The sequence below is a fragment of the Anguilla rostrata genome, chromosome 11, assembly GCF_018555375.3.
Source record: "Anguilla rostrata isolate EN2019 chromosome 11, ASM1855537v3, whole genome shotgun sequence".
NCBI lineage: Eukaryota > Metazoa > Chordata > Actinopteri > Anguilliformes > Anguillidae > Anguilla > Anguilla rostrata.
This window is the reverse complement of record NC_057943.1, coordinates 35,238,842-35,260,820: the sequence shown is the minus strand read 5'-3', so window position 1 is coordinate 35,260,820 and position 21,979 is coordinate 35,238,842. Positions and strand designations below refer to the sequence as shown.

The 21,979-nt window shown below is 49.4% G+C and overlaps 1 protein-coding gene across 9 annotated transcripts in view; it reads left to right on the top strand.

The window, feature by feature from the left end:
* Nucleotides 1–21,979, top strand: part of fmnl3 (formin-like 3) — a 57,490-nt gene that overhangs the window by 24,132 nt on the left and 11,379 nt on the right. For 8 of the 9 annotated variants that reach the window (XR_010324182.1, XR_010324181.1, XR_010324180.1 and 5 more), the window contains exons 5-25: nt 3,921–4,004; nt 4,624–4,770; nt 7,334–7,442; nt 8,186–8,262; nt 10,070–10,163; nt 11,951–12,025; nt 12,154–12,264; nt 13,216–13,365; nt 14,124–14,225; nt 14,824–15,166; nt 15,668–15,757; nt 16,078–16,202; nt 17,149–17,351; nt 17,897–18,131; nt 18,650–18,718; nt 18,848–18,928; nt 19,982–20,111; nt 20,333–20,493; nt 20,763–20,864; nt 21,283–21,375; nt 21,710–21,833. Coding sequence is in view for 5 of the 9 variants with exons in the window: in XM_064299582.1 (XP_064155652.1) it covers nt 3,921–4,004; nt 4,624–4,770; nt 7,334–7,442; nt 8,186–8,262; nt 10,070–10,163; nt 11,951–12,025; nt 12,154–12,264; nt 13,216–13,365; nt 14,124–14,225; nt 14,824–15,166; nt 15,668–15,757; nt 16,078–16,202; nt 17,149–17,351; nt 17,897–18,131; nt 18,650–18,718; nt 18,848–18,928; nt 19,982–20,111; nt 20,333–20,493; nt 20,763–20,864; nt 21,283–21,375; nt 21,710–21,833 (2,705 nt within the window). In the remaining 4 variants the exon portion in view is untranslated. The remainder of the gene's footprint in view (nt 1–3,920; nt 4,005–4,623; nt 4,771–7,333; nt 7,443–8,185; nt 8,263–10,069; nt 10,164–11,950; nt 12,026–12,153; nt 12,265–13,215; nt 13,366–14,123; nt 14,226–14,823; nt 15,167–15,667; nt 15,758–16,077; nt 16,203–17,148; nt 17,352–17,896; nt 18,132–18,649; nt 18,719–18,847; nt 18,929–19,981; nt 20,112–20,332; nt 20,494–20,762; nt 20,865–21,282; nt 21,376–21,709; nt 21,834–21,979) is intronic. The other variant, XM_064299585.1, reaches the window with a different exon arrangement.

Below are 21,979 nucleotides of genomic sequence, written 5' to 3'. Positions count from 1 at the left end.
AAACTGGAGTACCTGGAGGAAACCCATGCAGACACGGGGAGAACATGCAAACTCTACACAGAAAGGCCCCAAGCCGAGATTCGAACCCATGACTTCTTGCTGTGAGGCAACAGTGCTACCCACTGCACCACTGTGCCGCCCAGGGTGAAAAAGGCCTGTCATAATAAAATCGACATATGCAATAAATGTGGATTAAAAATTTGGCATGAAGTAACAAATGTCTTCTACCAGAAGTGTGGAGTGAGAAAGGGCTGCAGTTTGTGCCCCATGATGATGAATTAGCATCGTTGTTGTTCAGTCTGCTGCTCCTGGGCTCACTGACAGAAAGTTAAGTTCTAGCGATACGCAAATGATTTGGTCCTATCGCTGCTGACTAAACAAAGTCTCCAACGGAGCCTGGATCTGCTAAAGGATTACTGCCAGAACCGGGCCCCGTCAGAAAACGTGGCCTAAACGAAAATTATGGTATTTAAATACAGTCTCAAATGTCAGGGAAACTCTTTCTGCTTCACCACAAGACACCAACCGGCCTAATACAGGGCATCCTATGTCTACCTAGGTGTAAAAATCAGCTCAATGGCCAGCTTTGACGTGGCAGTGAATGAACTCAAGGAAAAAGCTTTCAGGGCATTTTATACCATAAAGAAAAACATCAAATTTAGTTACCAATAAACTATGCTTAAGAAAGTTCTTTACTCTCATCCCGTTGCATTCTGCATTCTATGCCAGAGAGGTAAAAGTGTAAGGTGTAAAGTAGCAGTAGAATTGAATGTAGCAGAAGTGCTGCTCGGGATCGATCGCAGCAAATAAAAGCAGGTTGCAGTTGATGTAATTGCTTACAGGAATAATAGAAGGCCAAATTGTACAGTTTGGTATAGTGCTGTTTAGAGGGGCCGGGTGATGGATCTGGAGCTCCAGGCTGTGTCAAGGCATGGGCAGGGGAGGAACAGGGCTGAAGCGGTCCAGGACCGTGGAGCGAGGGACAGGGCAGAGTGATCCTGTGGACTCAGGGCAAGGAAACAGGCCGGAGCTCCATGGAAATAGAAGCAGACTAACACTAACATCCACTAACAGCAAGCAGCCTCAGGACAGCACCATAACCCCAGAACAAATCAGAGTCAACCAAATTATGAAACAGCACTAACAGAATTACGTTACTTACTGCGATACAAACAAAAACCAAGCAAAAAAGAGGGAGAGAGCAGATAGGGGGAGAGAGAGAGCAGGCCCTACCCAGCATGGGAGCACCAGGAGGAAATGGGCTGTATTGTTTGTTTTTTGGTTGAGAGAGAAACACCTTACTGTGTCTGTGGGCAGAGGAAGCTGAGTGATGTGTTCACCAGTGCAGCAGGAAGACTGGCTGCTCCACAGTGGAGCTAGTGAAACACACTCACTCTCACTCACCCAATCACTCACTCACTCGCTCGCTCACTCACTCACTCACCCACCCACTCACTCGCTCGCTCACTCACTCACATACTCACTCACTCACTCACTCACTCACTCACTCACTCACTCACCCACTCACTCACTCACTCACTCACTCACTCACATACATACTCACTCACTCACCCACTCACTCACCCACTCACTCACATACTCACTCACTCACTCACTCACTCACTCACTCACATACTCACTCACTCACTCACTCACTCACTCACTCACTCACTCACTCACTCACATACTCACTTGCTCACTCACTCACTCACTCACTCACTCACTCACTCACATACTCACTCGCTCACTCACACACTCTCCTTCCTTCCCTCCCTGTCTTAATCAGCTGGGCTTCAGATGTAATCCCGTTGTGTCTGTGTGAAAGCCGGGTTTGTCTAGGTGTGTCCCTTTACAGTGAACATTTAGTCATGAGTCTCTCACACGCGCACACACACACACACGTCTGCACACATACACACACAGGAGAGGAATGATTGAGTTCTCACAAGCCAGGCTGCTTATTGTGTTGGCCAAACTCTGACCCAGACAACACCCCCCCCCCCCCACACCTTGTCCCTCCGCCCTCTTCCCATGTGTTATTACTCAACAGATCGCCTAGGTGATCAAAAATAGAATAACCATCAGACAGGCCAATAAGGGGACAGGGAGAGGACAGAGCTGAGGATGGAGAGAGGGAGTGAGAGACGCACACAGAGAGAGGCGTGACTGAGAAAGAGAGAGAGGGGGAGACAGAGGAGGATTGGGAGGAATCACCAGTGGTTTTCAGGAAACTGAAGACCTACTGAAGGCCTACTGCATCCCCTGCCTCTCCACCCGTTCCTGATGTGTTTTTTTCACAAGCCTTTGCCTCTTTCTTTTTTATTTTTCGGAGGGTGGGGGGGAGGGGTGCTGGGGGTTTCCAGACTCACCTTTGCGGCCTTGTTTTGGTTAACTCGTCTGTTAGGGTGTGCAGGGTGCAGATGTGATCTGTTGTGTGATGGTGGTTTGTTGTATATATGCAGTTTTACTTTTGCTCAAGACAATATGGTTACTAATGAAACCTATTAGTTCTGAATTTATAATGCTACAAAATACCTTAGTGTTCGTTGTTACCGTTCACATAAATGCCATTTGGTTACATTAAATTATCAGACAAGCATGTCCAGAGTGACTTGCACTACAGGAGAAACAGAAGTGCATTCACCTGGACATTATGAGCCATAGTCCCAGACCAGGGAGCAAAGATCCAATAGCACTATAGTTATTAAGTTAACTATGAATCAGATGATGAATTTTAATTACTTACGGATTGCACCCATACCAAGCCCTAAGAAGAGAAACTAGGTTTAAGGGTCCTGCTGAGTAACGGCGGAGTCCATAGGGTTCTCATTGTCCTTCTTTTGCTTCTTTCGTTTCCTTCTGGATGGAGTTTTCGTTGTATTTATCAGGTTGTGTACTTTTGTACGTTGACTGAAAACAGTTTGTCCATACATCTCTATTTTGGCTGGCCAAAGGATCTGTTTTTTTATTTACTCAACTTTTCCCCCAATGTTTCCAGAAACCTGTGTGTTTATGGACTCCTGCTTTTGTGTGTAATTTGACTCTTCAGTCCTGGGTGTGCTTCTGTAGAGTTTCAAGGTCTCGCAGTAACAAAGTCGTAAATCTGCACTGTGGATCTCTCTGTTTTTCATTTCATATCTGATTTCATATCTGATTGTACACTTACAGTCAGATAATCTGTGTCACGTAAGTCATCTTCTTTTGGATTTGTTGCTTTGTTCTTTGCAATTTTCAGATGACACACTTTTGCTGCTGCATGAAAATATGAAAATACTGTTTCTCACTGTCAGATTTGACTCATTCTCTGCTGTCACTGTTTGGTTTGCAGAAAGATGGCTAATAGTTTTTTAATTTTTTGGCTTATGGGGGAGGGGCACTGATAGCCCCCTGTCCGCTCAGCTCCTGCACTGAGGCTTTGGGCTGTGCCCATGCCTGCTGGGGGAGGGAGGGGGAGAAGGAGAGGGAGAGGGGCCTGAGACGCCAGCTGTTCGTTCACCTGAGTCAGTTCCAGCTCCAGCAGGGAGAGGCGGGCTGTCGTGTGCTGGGGGGGGTCTGGGGGTTGGCACTCGGGGCCGAGGGGTCCACACTCAGACCTGGTGGGCGCGCTCAGCTCGAGGTGGGGGGGGGGTGGGGTGGGGGGGGGGGTGGGGTGGGGGGGTCTTTGTTTGGCTTGGCTCAGCGGTGGAGCTCAGGCTGCTGTGTTTTGTTCTCAGTCTCAGACCCGTGGTAGTAAAGTCCTTTGTAACGGATCTGTGCTGCTTGATTCCCCCTGTGGTATTCTGATAGACTCATGACTGTTACCAAACCTACCGGCCTGTTTGTCCATTTTATGAGCTGATTGACAGCTCCATAGTGGGGGGGGGTGTACCTCTCCTGGCTGTCTCGTGGGCAGTACGCTCACACCTGCATTGTCCCCACAGGTGGGTTCGGGAGTTCCTCAACGATGAGAACAGGGGGCTGGATGTGCTGGTGGAGTACCTGTCTTTCGCCCAGTGCGCCGTCATGTGAGTACCTGCGTCTCCGTGGAAACACCCCCGCCCCCCCCCCCCCTCGCGCCAGCAGGCAACCCGCTGTGGCCTAGCGTTGGGCCAGAGCATTTCATGATCCAAGAGGAAAAATCGTCTGGTCACAACTTGATGAGCTGATGATCAGCTTAGCGTTAGCTGATCGTCAGGTCTGCGGGGAGAAGCCCAGGTCAGTGTGAGCTGAGGAAGAGCTTCAGAGGAGGGGCGGTTTTGTGTGAATCTGGGGAATGGTGCTGGCTTTCTGCTGCATTCGCGCGGGATAAAGCAAGTCAGCCAGCCAGCTCTGCAATCTTTCAGGCTTTGCCGCAAATCTTTTTTTTTATTTTGCTGTTCTGTACTGTGATGCACTGTGCAGTGCTGTGTTGATGCTGTCCTGTGCTATGATAGACTGTGTCAGTGCCATGCTGTTCTGTGCTGTACTAAACCTGTGTCACGTCTCTGTGATACTCAGCCAGCCTTAGCTGTGATTGGCACACGGGACCCTGCCCCCTTCTGCCATGCTGTGTTTCCTAACCAATCCCCTTCCCCCATTTCTGCGGCTCTGTCCGTGTGTGTCTGTGTGTGTGTGTGTGTGTGCACGCCTGCGGTGGGATTGCAGGTTGGATTTTGAGGGGCTGGAGAAGGGTGAGGAGGGCTTTCTGGAGAGGGCCAAGTCCTGGAGCAGATCCATGGAGGATCTGCACCAGAGTGAAGGCCAGGCCTTCTGCAACACGCTCACCCGCTCCGCCCACCAGTCCATGCTCCGGTACGTACCGCTGCCCCGCCTCCAGCCACGCCCCCCTGCGCTTCTGCTGCTCGTGCTGCCCTAAACCCCCCCGCCTCCCCGCCCCCGTCAGGGGAGGGCTGTGTCTCACCCCCCTTGCCGGCTCCGCCCACCTTTGATCCTGTGGTGTCAGGCCCCCTCCCTGCAGCTGCACAGACCCAGCCCCCCCGACCTCCCCCCCCCAAAGCTAACACCCCCAAGCTCCATTCCACAGCCATTATGCTCATGAAAAAAACATGGAATGCAGGACAGCCAATCACACACTCCGATTATGGAATGTTATTGCAGTTTGTGGTTATAGTTATGAGTGGTTGCAGGTTCAAATCTTCAAAGCACTGCATTGTACCTTTGAGCAACAGGCAGGGTTCGTACGGTTATGAAAAACCTGGAAAAGTCATGGAAAATAATATTTTTTGAAAAGTAATGGAAATATAGCTAAAGTTGCATCAAATACAACTGCTAATTAATCCAATCATAAAAACAGTATGTATAGTAATAAAATGTAAATTGGCACGTAACCTTCGCGGTATTTTGGTGGTGTGAGAAGTTAATTCGGTCTGGCTCAGTCTGTTTACAGGCACGCCCAACAGGCATGCTTCTGCTAATGTAGCAGTTAGTAAATGTAGGCCCTACTGTGCCGACAATATGCCAGGGAAGTGCAGCTTCAATAATATATCAGGGCTCGAAATTAACTTTTTTACTTGGTAGCACTGGTGCTCCCAATTTCAAAAAGTTAGGAGCACCCACCAAAATGTAAGGAGCACCAACAATATATGCAATAGATTTTTTATTGATAAAAAACGACAATATAACAGTACGGTTTACAAGTAACAGCTGAACTGTCACGCCTAAAATGTGTCGACTCTTCAAGGAAGTGCGTGTTATGCATTCAAACGACAAAGCGCTTCTCGTCACATTAATACCGCTAATTAAATCAACCGCCAGTAAACTGCATCGGAGAAATGAGCTGTTTCAACCGGGTCGCTACACAAAACACTACGTTAATGTTTAAAAGAAATGCCGTAATCGTTCGCTTCAACTTTTCAGCTTTCGATAACGCTAATAAATTGAACATAAACGTTTGTCTTCAGGTAACATAAGTAAACGCATTAGCTCTCTGTGTCGCGTGACAGTGGAGTGCAGCGAAAGGGAGTGATTAAAGGCTAATATTAACCAATTTAAATCAGCATTAAAGGTAAGAATGTCAAGCTCACGATTGGTTAGAAGGGTCACCGTCAGCTCACAAGGCACATACTGAGTGTACTAACTAGCGAATGTACAGAGGAAGAGACGTTCGACTGAAAAAAAAAGGTTGCACCGGAACAATTATTTGCACTCGCACAAATGCTCCCAATTATATTTCGAAGTCGCACAGATTAAATTTCGAGCCCTGTTTGAGACATTGACAAAAATGTTAAACTATTTGAACTAAAATATGAAAGAATGTATCTCAGTCTGGTGTTTATTTGTTTTAGAGAGGCACCATATGTTTCAGATGCAGACCTAATTTTACTTAGTGTTACAATAAATAATTTTAAATCGTCCCGCTGAGATGAAGTCATTTGTTTTGGTCATGGAAATTCAGTTATATTTTGTGGAGAAGTCATGGAAAAGTCATTGAAAATCATTGGTGAAAAAGTGTATGAACCCTGAACAGGGTACACAACAAGGCCGCTTCAGTACTATACATAATATTTCAAAATATAAGCTGAGTAAGTGGCTCTAGATGAGGCATCTGCTCAGCTCAAAATTAAGATCATATAACAGGGTCTGTTGCAGGAAGTCTTTCTGCAGGTAATTCTGCAGAAGAACTCGGATTAAAACCTTTTTCGGTCTTCATCAAGCCATCTGTGATGCGCACGCCACAGTTTGGTGGCTAGGGCAGGAAATGGTTTGCCTCCATCATTCTCTCTGTCACACACACACACACACACACACACACACACAGACAGACAGACACGCTCGGGTGTCTGCATCCGTTTCCCAGCATGCATCGGTAACCGCACAGGCGCTCGCTGCGATCTGCTGTCGGTTCTGCGGAGAACCCGGGTCAGGTGAGGGTGTGCGTGCGACAGAAACAGCCCTCGGAGACAGGCCGCACTTCCTGGCATCGAAAAGCGCGGCGAGAAAGAGCGCTAAGCGGGTCTTGCAAACTGTGCAGAGAACTGGGCCGCGAGGTTCATCCAGCCGTAAGAGAAAGGCTCCAGTCTTGTTCCAGTGTAGCACAGCTGCCCAAGAAATAGAGGAAGTGAAATTCATGTAAATGACAAAAATGCATAAGAAATAATAATAAAAAAAAGAATAAACTTTATTTAAAGCCTGCTTGTGACTGCCATTTTTAGTGGACTGCTTTCTGGTCATTTTGTTCCTTTCTCCATCCCAAACCCTGGCTTGTGGGGTTAGTCCATCCATCCATGCATTGCTTGTCCATGTTCTTCCTCTTGACCTGTCCCGTGCAGTGGGGGATCAGAGTTTAACAGGCCCTGTGCGTGTGGTTCTCCTTGGATACCCCGCTAGGCTGTCCTTGACATGTCTCTTCTCACAGGTATAGCACGATGACCAACAGCAAGGCCATCAAGAACGCCCGGCTGATCAGCCAGAAGGATGATGTACACGTGTGCATCATGTGCTTACGGGCCATCATGAACTACCAGGTAAAGAGCCCCGCCCCCCGACGCCGTTATTGGAGCACCGCCTCCGACACCATTACTGGAGCCCCGCCTCCAACACCATTATTGGAGCCCCGCCCCCAACACCATTATTGGAGCCCCGCCTCCAACGCCGTTATTGGAGCACCGCCTCCGACACCATTACTGGAGCCCCGCCTCCAACACCATTATTGGAGCCCCGCCTTTAAAAAAAAAAAAAAAAAAGCAGCTCATCTGGTCTGTACACTGAAACACTGAATATGGAAAATGAAGTGCACTTATTAGTATCTGACAGGCAAATGAAAACTGCCTCTTGAATTACAAATAAACAGTAGACCGTTTTTCCTTTTTGCTGACAAGGCATAATCGGAGCTGACCATCGGGTTTTGTCAGACTATCGGCCGATGGCCGACTGCAGTATTCCCTGGCCGATGAGAATCGGTGGCCTATCGATCGGTGCATCCCTAGTTTTCACGCAGCTCCCCCCTGTGGATCCTGGAGGAACTGTCTCTCAAAAATCACTACGGTCTTCGTGTTTTCTGATAATGTCTACAATTTTTGCAAAAACAAAAAAACGGGACCGCGCAAAGTACATGGTGTTTGTGTTCGTTGTTGTAGAGTATTACACGATTTAAATGTATTTGTTAAGTGGATTCACAATTAATGATTTGATAAAGTTGTGTCCGTCACCTGTTGTGTCATAAACATAAACTTAGGGTGTGTCGTTTTTTTTCCTCCACCCTTTCTAGTACGGATTCAACCTGGTCATGTCCCACGCCCACGCCGTCAACGAGATCGCCCTCAGCCTGAACAACAAGAGCTCCAGGTGAGGGCCCGGCCTCCACCCCGTCGACCCCAAAACGGGCGGAGCTTCCTCAGCCGTCAGTCATTCCGGTCGCTTATTTTCACTCCTTGCGCCCTTTCCTCGCGTCCTTTCCTCGCTCCTTAGCTCCACCCAGCGGAGGACGCAAGGAAAGGATGCGAGGATGAGATACGAGGACGGAGGAATCGAGGCTGAGTGAACTTGCGTTAGGCAATCGGAACGTCCTTACTCGGTCAGTCTGAAGCCACGCCGGTTACGAACGTGACAGATGCGGAGAGGTGGATCCACAGGTCGATCGTTTATACGTCACGCATTCTGAAAAAAGACGTCAGTAAAGGCTGCACTGCCCCCCCTAACGTCCTCGCTGGAGTCTCCTTTGGGAGCCTCCTCGCTCCTCTCAGGACAGACTGGTATGTCCTTAAAGATGGCGGCCCCTTGATCGGCTTCGGGGTCAGGCGAAGAGTCGGACTGAGGAGAACTGTGGAGGGGCGGCAGGGTAGTGTAATGGCTGAGGAGTTGGTCTTGTAACCTAAAGGTCGCAGGTTCGATTCCCCGGTAGCACACTGCCGTTGTGCCCTTGAGCAAGGTACTTAACCTGCATTGCTCCAGTATATATCCAGCTGTATAATTGGATACAATGTAAGTCGCTCTGAATGAGAGCGTCTGCTAAATGCCTGTAATGTAATGAGATGAAGATGGATAAAATCAGCCAATTGGAATGACCCCACACACATTTCTCTGTAGCAGAGAATAACACCAGGGCCTTATTTATAAAACGATCTTACGATCAAATCGTACCTTAAATGGAGGCTTGTGGAGAAAACCTTGACTACGTAGTTATTTATAAAATCCCGCTTTGAGGTGGATATGATTGTTTCTCTACATGAAGTTTTCACTAGACTGACAGTCATGGGGAATTACTGGATGATGGAGGGGTGTGTGCAAATCTAGGCTGTGTTCACGCTTCAAAAATAAAATTTATTTGACAATCAGTTGTAGGCATGGAGAGTGTAAGAAATGTTGAAAGGCAGTTGGAGGAACATGGCTGTAAATGGCTGCATTCACCAGAAATGGTAACGGTAAAGCACGGTCGCATGAGTTAGGGTTAGGGTTATATAGTGCATGTGCGTAAGATGCAGATATGCCACATTAAACACTAACAGTGTTGAGAGACCTTTAGAGGCACCGTGATGGCACAGTAACAGTGGGGTTTTCTGGCCTCAGCAGGTGTCTGTCCAGACTTTTTCAGAGGTCATAGCTGCTAATCTGGGGGAGCAGATCAGGGTGTTACAGACCTGCTTAAAAACGAACCACCCCACCCACCCCTACAACGTTACAGCCTTTTAGCCACCCCCCTACACAGTAACAGACCTGTATGCCCCCCCCCCTACTACATGTAACAGACCTGCTTATGAAGCCCCACCCCCCCACCCTACATACATGTAACAGACCTGCTTATGAAGCCCACCCCATACATATATAACAGACGCTTATGAAGTCCCCCCCCCCCCTACACACGATAACAGACTGCTTATAGCACCCCTGTATAACAGACCTGCTTATGAAGCCCCCACCCACACACACATACAGAGCTTGAACCTCCACACCATATATAACAGACCGACATATGACCCATCCACCCACCCCCCCTACACAATCTGACAGGATATGTGTGCCTAACCTCTCCCCCAGACTCTGTGTGTAATTGGAGATTCTGGGTGTAAATGGTCTGTAATTACTCTCCCGTTTGAAAGTGATACGCTGTTGCCGAGCAGCGGTGTTCTCATGGCTTTTATTTGTTTTTTTTTAGGACGAAAGCTCTGGTGCTGGAGCTGCTGGCTGCAGTGTGTCTGGTCAGGGGGGGACACGAGATCATTCTGTCTGCGTTCGACAACTTCAAAGAGGTACTGACCCTGACCATACCCATCCCATAATGCTCCTGCCTCCTGACCAGACCCATCCCATAATGCTCCTGACCCTGACCATACCCATCCCATAATGCTCCTGCCTCCTGACCAGACCCATCCCATAATGCTCCTGACCCTGACAATACCCATCCCATAATGCTCCTGACCCTGACCATACCCATCCCATAATGCTCCTGCCTCCTGACCAGACCCTCCATATGCTCCTGCTCTGACCCTGACCATACCGATCCATAATGCCCTCTCCTGCTCCTGACCTGACCAAACCATCCATAATGCTCCTGACTCCTGACCCTGACCATACCCATCCCATAACGCTCCTGCCTCCTGACCCTGACAAGACCTATCCCATAATGCTCCTGGCTCCTGATGGCACAGCTGGATCAACAGCCTGCCTGTAAATGATGGCTACGTGATTTTGGAGTTGCTGGTTCCAGTCTTGCCTGTGCTTTGTTCTGCTGTGTAATCACATGGCGATGGCTGATTGGCTGGTGTCATGGGAAATGGGGAGCTGATTACCTGCTTGAACCTATTTGGGTGTGTGTGTGTGTGTGTGTGCACACGTGTGTGCATGTATACTGTATGCATGTGTGTGTGTGTGAGTGTGTGAGTGAGTGTGTGCGTGCGCGTGTTGGGGGTAGGGCCTGCTTGACTAAGCCAGCATATGTGAGCTGACCTTGGGCCTTGGGGGAGGTTACTCTGGGAAAGAAGGAGGATCATAGCGTTGCCATTATGGCCTGAGCAGTCTTTTAAACACAGGAAGTGTGAGATTACTCCACCACCAAAGCTCCTAGGAGCCACAATAGTCAATCAGGGAGGAGGAAAAAAACAGCCAGATGGTGGACCATTGTTATGAAGTGTGTGTGTGTGTGTGTGTCTGTGTATGTATGTATGCCTGTGTGTAGGTGGATGTGTATGTGTGTGTGTGTGTGTCTGTCTACTGGTGAATGTGTATATGTGTGTGTGAGAGGGAGATTGAGAGAGAGTGAAAGAGAGAAATGGAGAGTGATTGGTCAGTTTAGTTACTAATTAGGGCTGAATTGAGCCTGTGGACATTAATTGGGGGGTGCATGACTCTCCTTTTCATTTTAGAGCCGCTGAATCTGAGAACCCTCCAAAGAAAATTTTGCCACCGACATGATCAGCAAATGACTGTTTCTGAATGAACCAAGATGCTGTGAATGTTTTGTTTTGTTAGACTGATGGTGTGTTTTTGTTTTTCTCTAGTATATGACTGTATTAGTATGTGCTCTGATCTGTGGCTGCTGTATTTTATGGTGCTAAAGCAAAATGTCTTGAGGGTTTTTGTTGCAGGACTGACACTATGGGAAAGGTTTTGTGGATCTGTGAGAACATCAGAACTACCTATCAATGTCCCTTATTGACCTCCTGGCCAATGGAATAGCAGACATTTGACCTCCTGGCCAAAGGCATGGCAGAGATTTGAACTTCTCGCCAGTGGCATGGCAGAGAATTGACCTCCTGGCCAATGGCATAGCAGAGCTTTGACCTCCTGGCCAATGGCATAGCAGAGCTTTGACCTCCTGGCCAATGGCATAGCAGAGATTTGACCTCCTGGCCAATGGCATGGCAGAGATTTGACCTCCTGGCCAATGGCATGGCAGAGATTTTACTTCCTGGCCAATGGCATGTCAGAGATTTGACCTCCTGGCCAATGGCATGGCAGAGATTTGACCTCCTGGCCAATGGCATGGCAGCGATTTTGGGGTGGCAGGTGTGATTCCCACTGCTCTTCTCTCTCTCAGGTGTGCAAGGAGAAGCATCGCTTTGAGAAGCTGATGGAGTACTTTCGCTGTGAGGATGGGAATATTGACTTCATGGTGAGGAACCCTTGAATTTGGCACTTACAATATTTGAAATGAGCTATTTCAAGGACAGAAATGCTGCAGTTTTTAACCATCTACAATATATTCTGGTGTGTGTCTGTGTCCGTGTCTGTGTCACCCAGGTTGCCTGCATGCAGTTCATCAATATCGTCGTCCATTCGGTGGAGGACATGAACTTTCGAGTCCACCTCCAATACGAGTTCACCAAGCTGGGCTTAGACGACTTCCTGGAGGTGAGGTCACCATGCCCCACCCACCCACACATTAAGGAAGCCAATGTGCTGTTTGCGTTGAATAAGCCAATCAGACAGCAGAACCCTTAGTAGCAAAAGCACAGTTTTTTTTCCTTCCGTTTCACAGTATAAACTGTGCACCACCATTTACCACCAGACAAACTGAGGATGGCACATTAAACCTTTAAATGTTGGGCTGTTGGGTGGCTGGGTGGTGTCTGTTAGGGTTAGGGTTAGGGTTCTAATGCACGGATGGGCCCCGTGGTCCGGGATCAAGTCTCGATGCGGTGCTGACCGAACAGGAGCACAGCAGGGCGACGCGTAAGTGGGCGGTAATATTGCCACGAGGTTTCGGACGATTCAGGATCGCCATCTATTAGCGACCCCTGCTGGTTGAAATGGTGCCTGCGGTCTGCTTACTAAAGCATTGCATGAAGTGTCTGTCTGTGGTGTGAAAAGAAGCAGCTGGTGACATCGCATGCCCAGTGGTGAGGGTGCACTTGTCTCTCCACTGCATCGGCCGTGGAGTTTGTATGCGAGAGAAAAGGCATTTAAAAGCTTGTTAATGTTTGTCATTGAAATTTTTTTTTTTTTATCCCAAAACTGTCAGGAAATCAAATAAACCCATTCAGCATTCTATTTTTCAACATTTTTCAACAGTTAATATTTTTTGTAAATATGACTTTCATTTAGAACATTGTGAATGTCAAATAATAAAAGCTGGTCCAAGAAAAGACAACAAAAGATTAATTCAGAGATAAAATAGATAAAAATTGCACTGGTGCCACTCAGCGGCCAGATGGGCTACAAAATGCCTGCCCTAGTCAGAAGAGCTCTGCTTCGTGGGTGAGAACTGACTCATATAAACCAATCAGAAGATGTTTCTCGCCATAGCTGGAGCTATGATTGGTTCACATCGGTGAGTCTCTGGGTCTTTGCCTTCCCTTGCAGAAATCCAGACATACAGAGAGCGACAAGCTCCAGGTGCAGATCCAGGCGTACCTGGACAACGTGTTCGACGTGGGGGGCCTGCTGGAGGACGCGGAGACCAAGAACGTGGCCCTGGAGAAGGTGGAGGAGCTGGAGGAGCACCTCTCCCATGTAAGGCCTCCCATCCACACGGTGGCGCCTTGTGCTCCTCTCTGTCCGTCTCCCTTTCTCTCACCGCCCAGAGGTCTGTGCCTTCCATCTCGCCGTGGTCGAGTCTGGCCCGTATATCTCCCCGGGGCTGGCCTGCTGTGGCCAGCCTCAGGGAAAGGGTGTGCACAGAAAGGACCGGTCCCCAGAGTTTTGGGCACAGTGTCACTGGGTGTGCTTGCCATTTGATTTGCTATCACAGGACCACACAAACACAGACACTTTTGCTGGACGTAGATGGAGGCATACAATCAGATGGATTCTCTGTCTGCAGGCTTCTCTCTCTCTCTCTCTCTCTCTCTCTCTTTCTCTCCCTCCCTCCTCTTTTGGGTTTCTGTCCCTGTAAATTGAAAGGCCAAAGGTCAGCAGACAGACTCAGGGTGTAGGAATGACTGGGGATAATAGGGGACCCCGGAAAATTCTGGATGGTTTTGCGAGCTTCGCTTTCCCAGGGCTGGAGGCAGGCTTTCACTTCTCCTCTGTTTGCTGTGTCATCCTGCTGGGCATATCTCATTTCTTATTGATGCAGCAGAGGGAGAGAGAGAGAGAGATTGAAGAGAGGGGAAGCTGGCATTTAAGCGCTGGACCAGGATCCATTTCTTTTATCCGCCTCCTCCCTTCACTTCACTTTCCTTCCGTCCGCCCTCTCCCCTTCTAAATGAGTGCCTCCTGTTTTCTCGTCTTCTCTCCTTCTCCTCCTCCTCTCCCTGTCCTCTTGACAGCTGACAGAGAAGTTGCTGGACTTGGAGAATGAATCCGTCATGAAGGTGGCTGACCTGGAAAAGATGCTCCTGCGTAAGGACAAGGAACTGATCGCTGTCAAGGTGGGTGCAGAACGGCTATCAGGCCAATAGCCTCAATACCCAATATAGGCAGCAGTGTAGTGTAATGGCTAAGGAGTTGGTCTTGTAACCCAAAGGTCGCAGGTTCGATTCCCCGGTAGGACACTGCCGTTGTACCCTTGAGCAAGGCACTTAACCTGCATTGCTTCAGTATATATCCAGCTGTATAAATGGATACAATGTAAATGCTACAGTAAAAAAAAAAATATATATATATATATATATATAGTTGTGTAAGTCGCTCTGGATAAGAGCGTCTGCTAAATGCCTGTAATGCAATGTAATGTAAATACCGATTGCATAGCACCCAGTATCCGATACAGCATCAGCGCTAGCTACACATCTGAGATCCCTTCTGCTCACGTTACGAAAAAAGCTTTCTCTTTTACTGCTATTTCCACAGTTTTTACCCATTTTGCCCTCTTTGTTCTTGTCGACCTGCCAGTCGTCAGCCGGAGCCTCATATTTCTCCTAATGCCCAAGTGAAGAAAAAAAAAAAACTCTTCTTTCTTCTCTCGCGGTGCTGTGTTTTTTTTTTTTAAAAACCGTGCTCTGTGTCGCCCTCCGGTGGCCGTATCAGGAGACGTACGAGTCGACCAGCACGCAGGTGCAGACGCTGCGGCGGGTGATCAGGGAGAAGGACGCGGCCTTCCAGCGGCAGCGCGGCATCGAGCGGCGGCTGCAGGAGCTGGAGCAGCAGGGCTCCATCCGCCTGAGCAAGCGGCCCGACGGGGACATCGCCATCGAGGCCCTGGGCGCCGGGGGCGGGGTCCCGGGCGCCGCCGGGGAGCCCCTTGGCGGCGCGGGGCAGCCGGCTTTGGCGCCCGGAGCTGTCGCCGACCCCTCCGTCGCCGCCCCCGAACCCCCGGCGCCGCCCCCGCCTCCGCCCCCACCGCCCCCTCCTCCCCTGCCCTCAGCCTCAGGTACGGGGGTTTGGGTCGGTGATGGGAGAATGGGGATTTGTGAAGCTAAATGTATGGTTTTTTTTTAGGTTATGTGAGATTGGAGTGTTCTGATTGGTTCAGATGAGTGATTGACAGCTTGCTGCTGTTTCCCCCTGGCTGTAGAGGGTGGTGTGGTCTGGGTTGTGTCTGTGGCCGTTGGAGTCCGTTATTCTGTAGCCAGGTGGCCAGGGCTAGCTGTGTTAGCTGACAGGAAGAGAAGAAAATGGAGACTTTCCTTTTGTGTTCCACTGTAGATCCCCTCCAGGAAACAGCTGGAGCCAGAGCCTGTAAAATAATGCACCGTTCATTGTAGACCTCTGCTATTGCAGAGGGGTTAGCCCTTGTGAAATATGTTTGTTTTCTATGTAACCCGGAAGCTTACTGTGTGACAGGCACTTCTGTACAATTGATCATACATTTTTAAATGGAATGTTGTCTGTAGGACATACATTTAATATTTGATTTGATTGACACATGCAGGGGACTTCATACCAATTCCACCCCCTCCTCCTTTGGCCCCGCCTTTGCCAGGGATGCTGCCGTCCGTCATCCTCAGCGTCGGCCTATCGGGTGAGCGCTTAAAACGAGCTTGATCTTCGATGTTGAGGAATACAACGCACAGTTCTGTATAGACACAGCTAGATATCAAAAACATTTCAGAGATCCAGTGTGAAAGCCCTGATCTCTCCTAATCTAATCTCTCCTATTCTGTGACTCGTCTGTGACTCTGCTGTGACTCCTCTACGGCTCGTCTGTGGCTCTGCTGTGACTCCTCTACGGCTCGTCTGTGGCTCTGCTGTGACTCCTCTACGGCTCGTCTGTGGCTCTGCTGTGACTCTGCTGTGACTCCTCTACGGCTCGTCTGTGCCTCGTTTCGGGTCGCCGTGCAGCCATCAGGATAAAGAAGCCCATCAAGACCAAATTCCGCCTGCCGGTGTTGAACTGGACCGCACTTAAACCCAACCAGATCAACGGCACCGTCTTCACCGAGATCGACGACGAGCGCGTTCTGGAGGTGAGAGGCCCCCGTTCCTCCTCTTCTCCTGCTTCCTGTGTGGAATTCTGGGGGAATATTCCTCATAGGCCCTTTGCAGACGTGCGTCTGAACCCATTGACGTTCCGACGGTTTTCCTTGTCAGCTTTAAGCGCGAAGAGTCGATTTTCCGTGTAAGACGTTCTGCAAATCTTTCTGCCCCAGCTAAACAAAAGCGGGAATGTTCCTGGATGAAGCATCCTTAACCAACACCATTTATTTATGGAACGATTTCTTTAATAAATGGTTTACTGAATCTGCCCTCTGAATCATTTTGGAATATGAAACTTTGCGCGTTGAAGTGCGGCTTTTTCCTCCTTGAAGATACTGATCTAGGTTATGATCAAAACACATTTTTGCCACACAGTCTAATAATATAAAAAAATTACCCTAGGAGTGATATTTTTATTTACTTGAGCAAGCTAGCTGGAGTGTGACATTACGTTTTTGACTTTTCATTCAAATGAAGCACTTTCTCTTCGTATCTGGCAATGTTACCAAGGGCTGCATAAACATTATGCTCAATAAACAACATGAATGTTAGACAGGGAAAGACAATTCAATCAAAGAAACAGGATTAATTATTTGGTTGTGGTTCAAGTCTGGGTCATCTCCTGTTGTGATCTTTAAAAAAAAGACTATGCGAAATTATAGAATGCAGTGTATTTTTGGCTGGACCACAACTGCGGGGCCAGCCCTACAAACGTGAATGTCTGTGACTGAGTGACTGAGTGAGTGATGAAGTTACACCATTGGTCGGCCGAGTTATGAAGTTACACCATTGGTCGGCCGGATCACGTGTTCGGTCCAGCCATATACTAGGTTTTGACCTGGTCTTGTTCCTATGCATTTAGCCTTTTTTCTGTGTAAACATGCAGAATTCTGCATTATTCACTCACTAGCGCGTGTGTGTGTGTGTGCCTCCCAGGAGCTGGACCTGGATAAGTTTGAGGAGCTGTTTAAGACGCGAGCCCAGGGGCCCGTGATCGACCTCTCGGGCCCCAAGACCAAAGTGTCCCAGAAGGCGGCGAACAAGGTGACCCTGCTGGACGCCAACCGCTCCAAGAACCTGGCCATCACGCTCCGCAAGGCCAACAAGAGCAGCGAGGAGATCTGCAGGGCCATCCAGACGTACGTCCCAAACCCCCCCCCCCGCCTCCCCCCCCCCCGGGCCTCTTCCCCTTGCACAGATGGAATATATTTCAATACGTGGACCTTTCAAAAATGTGATTCTGAAAGTATATTTACAGCAGTGTATTTCTTTAAACATTGGAGTTTACAGTCGTTTAGCAGACGCTCTTATCCAGAGCGACGTACACAATTTTTACATAGCATTTACATTGCATTCATTTACACAGCTGGATATACACTAAAGCAATGCGGGTTAAGTACCTTGCTCGAGGGTACAATGGCAGTGTCCTACCCGGGAATCGAACCCGTGACCCTTCGGTTACAAGACCAGCTTCTTACCCGTTATACTACACTGCCACCCTGTAGGAATGTCTGAAAGCTGCAAAAAATGTTATAATTTATTTATATATTAGGTGTTGTAATTGCTCATTCAGTGCTAATATGTATCGCTAATGTATTATGTCTGTATTTCCGGTGTGTTCCTTCCTGTGGGTGGGTGGGTGGGCGTGTCTGTGCCGGGCCCCTCCCCCTCCCCCTCCCCGCAGGTTCGACCTGAAGGCGCTGCCGGTGGACTTTGTGGAGTGCCTGATGCGCTTCCTGCCCACGGAGGCGGAGAGCAAGCTGCTGCGGGGGTACGAGCGGGAGCGGCGGCCGCTGGACCAGCTGGCCGAGGAGGACCGCTTCATGCTGCTCTTCAGCAAGATCGAGCGCCTCACCCAGCGCATGAGCATCATCACCTTCGTGGGCAACTTCACCGACAACGTCGGCATGCTCACGCCTGTGAGTGCCTCTCTCTCTCTTTCTGTCACTTTTTCTCTCGCACTCTGTCCCTCACTCTCTTTCTCTCTCTCACTCTTTTTCTCTCGCGTTCTGTCCCTCACTCTCTCTCTCTCACTCTTTTTCTCTCGCACTCTGTCCCTCACTCTCTTTCTCTCTCTCACTCACCCTTTCTCTCGCACTGTCCCTCACTCTTTCTCTCTCACTCACTCTTTCTCTCGCACTCTGTCCCTCACTCTCTTTCTCTCTTTCACTCATTCTTTCTCTTGCACTCTGTCCCTCACTATTTCTCTCTCGCTCACTTTCTCTCTCTCTCTCTCTCTCTCTCTCTGTCTCTCACTCTTTCTCTCTCACTCTGTCTCTCTCTCTTTCCATCTCGTCGAAAAGCTTTCAGCTCGAGGAATTGATCTCTGTGATCTCTCTGTGTGTCATGCGTCCATCAGTAATGTGCTTAATTTCTCAGAACTTTGAATAAGTGCATACTTACGCTCAGTCTTCAATCCTGTTTCCCCCCCCCCCAGCAACTGAACGCCATTATCGCTGCCTCAGCCTCAGTCAAGTCCTCCCCCAAACTGAAGAGAGTGCTGGAGGTGAGCTCCTCCTGTTTACCCCCCCCCCCCAACCCCACAAACATGTTCTGCACTTTTAGAATGTATGTTTTTATGTCATTGCATGTCTTGTGTTGTTCATTTCCCCCTGTGTTCTCCCCTCCTTTGTAGATCATTTTAGCCCTGGGGAATTACATGAACAGCAGCAGAAGAGGGTCCGTTTATGGGTTTAAACTACAGAGCCTGGATCTGGTAAGTTCCCACTAACCGGAAGGCGCTTTGCTTCAATAACGGCCAAACCTTTTCACTTGGACACCTTCGTGGACCGTTAAAAGCATGCTTGATAAACCACTAAGCATCTTAAGTCTTCCTCATAAGCTTTTTCCTGGTATGAAAGTTATAAGCTATGAGGAAAGACGATGCTTAATCTCTTCAAGCTTAGTAAAAAGACACTTAGGGGTGATTTGTTTGTGGCTTTTAAATTCATACAAGGGATTAACAAAGTGAACTACACCAGATTCTTCAGGATCAGGTTCTGTTCATAGTACGGAAATTAGCAAAAGGTACAGTAAATTTTGCTCAGATATTAGGAAGTATTTTTTCCCACAGAGAGTAGCCACTGTGTGGAATAGCTTGCCAGGTCATAATAGTAGAAGAAACTTTCAAGACCAGACTTCATATGGTGCTGGATACTGTCTAGTTTGTGGGTAAACGATGAACACTCGGTACCCTATAGTGCTAAGAAAATGGTGAGCATTGTTGGGTTGAATGGCCTGTTCATGTTATGTTATTCTGTGTTTTGTTAAAAGAACTGTGGCAGACTACACTGTTCCTGTAAGCAGTATTATTATTAGCATGGCAGTACTGATTCACATAAGCAGTGTGAACAGGTTCATGTTTGTTTGCATTTTAGCTTCCGCACTAACCAAACACAGGCTAAGCTAACTTAGGTTTGGCCCAAAATCCCTTCACACTGTTGTGCACTCTCTCCTACACTTTGAGTAGAACATTACAGTGAATGTTGCTTCATGTACTTTTACATTCTTGGCTAGTTTTTAAATATTTTTTGATTCGTTTCTGTCTCCTCCCAATTGAAAGTGTTGCGTAACCATCAAAGCTTCTTTGGGCTTTCTTAAAGACCCTTTTGGTCACCATTCTGAGACAGTACAGCACAGATGTGTTTAAAATGCCTTTCTCTGAAAAATTAAACATGTTTAATGAGGCGTACTCTGTAGTTAAAAGGGCTCGAAGGCGGTTAAACTTTTCCCACTGTTTAACAAAGCAACAAAATCCTTCTCTCTGCAGCTGCTGGACACCAAGTCGACAGACAGGAAGATGACACTCTTGCACTACATCGCCCTCATCGTCAAGGAGAAGTACTCCGATCTGGCCAACTTCTACAACGAGCTGCACTTTGTGGACAAGGCTGCTGCAGGTTAGGGGGAGGGGCCAGAGATGACTACTCTAGGTTAGGGGGAGGGGCCAGAGAAGGTTGCTGTAGGTTAGGGGGGAGGGGCCAGAGGCTGGAGGGTTGGGGTGGTGGCCATTGTCCCTCAGAGCTTCTTCACCTTACAGGGACTATAAACACAGCCGGGCATTCAAAAATGGGAAAATCCTATTTAAAAAATTGAATAATGTTTCTGAAACTGCACTCAGTGTCCCTGGAGAACGTGCTGTTGGACGTTCGGGAGCTGGGGAAGGGGATGGATCTGATCCGGAAGGAGTGCAGCCTGCATGACCACCCCGTGCTCAAAGGCTTCCTCCACTCCAGCGACCCCCAGCTGGACAAACTGCAGAAGGATGCCAAGACCGCTGAGGTGCTGACCCAGCCAATCATAGCGCACTCTCCATCAGCCCTGGCCAATCACAACGCTCTCTCTCTCATGCCCCGGCTAATCAAAGCTAAGGCCTCTGCTGCCAGCTGTGCCCAATCATAGCACTCTTGTCTACCATAGGTGGTCACAGCGCATGCATCCAACCTCTGCCAATCACAGCACATTCTCCAGCACAGTTCAGCCAATCGTAGCACACTCGCGATCCGTTCCCTGCTGAACTAAAAATGTCCCTTGTTTCCTCACACTTGCAGGAGGCTTTCAACGATGTGGTCAACTACTTCGGCGAGAGCGCCAAGACCACGCCTCCCTCGGTGTTCTTCCCGGTGTTTGTGCGCTTCCTCAGGGCTTACAAGGTGAGTGGCCACGCCCCCGTGCCCCTCAGGCTCCGCCCCATGGCGCTGTGCACAGATGTTGTGCAGCGACACAGAAGGCGCACGGCTCCCAGATTTTAGCCAACGGACACGCCGTGGATCCGGAACCGCCCAGTGACAGGAAAGCCGCAGCTGGACCTGCATTTCCTGCCACTCTCTTCCTGACATTGTTCTGCAGTTTGCTCCGGGAGGTCTGCAGCTACAGCGGCTGTGTGTCCCACTTCTTTCTCTGGTTAATGTGCAGGGGGGGGGTCACTCCTGTGGTATCTGTGACTCTTATACACATTATCGTACTCAGTTCTGTAACTCACAGCTGCCTGTATGACTCAGGCCAGGCCTGATGCCCTGTGGCTCTCTGACTGACTCAGACAATGTTGTGACTTCCATTTTCTCTCCTCAGGAAGCAGTGGAGGATAATGAACAGAAGAAGAAGCAGGAGGAGGCCATGAGGGAGAAACTCCTCGCTCAGGAGGCCAAGCAGCAAGACCCCAAGGTGAGCACCAGCCCTGCCCTGCTCCGCCCCGCCCTGCCCCACACTGCCCCCCGCTGCCCCACCAGGCCCCATACTGCTGCGCCCCACACTGCCCCACACTGCTCCGCCCCGCCCTGCCCCACACTGGCCCCCGCTGCCCCACCAGGCCCCACACTGCTGCGCCCCGCCCTGCCCCACACTGCCCCCCGCTGCCCCACCAGGCCCCACACTGCTGCGCCCCGCCCTGCCCCACCAGGCCCCACACTGCTCCGCCCTTCCCTGCCCCACTCTGGTTGGTTGGTTTGAGCGTATGGTACGGGACTGAGCCCCCCTTCCCACCCCCCCTCTCCCGCAGGTGCAGGCACAGAAGAAGAGGCAGCAGCAGCAGGAGCTGATCCTGGAACTGCGCAAGCGGCAGGCCAAGGACCACCGGCCCGTGTACGAGGGCAAGGACGGCACCATTGAGGACATCATCACAGGTGGGGCAGTCAGGGGCCAGGGGCATGCTGGGACAGGCTGTCTCGGGTCAAAGGTCACTGTAGTCGTGGAGGTCTCCGCCCTGCAGCAGTGCACAGTGTGCTATGTTGTCAGGACCCCACTGCGCACAGGAAACAGTGCCTTTCAG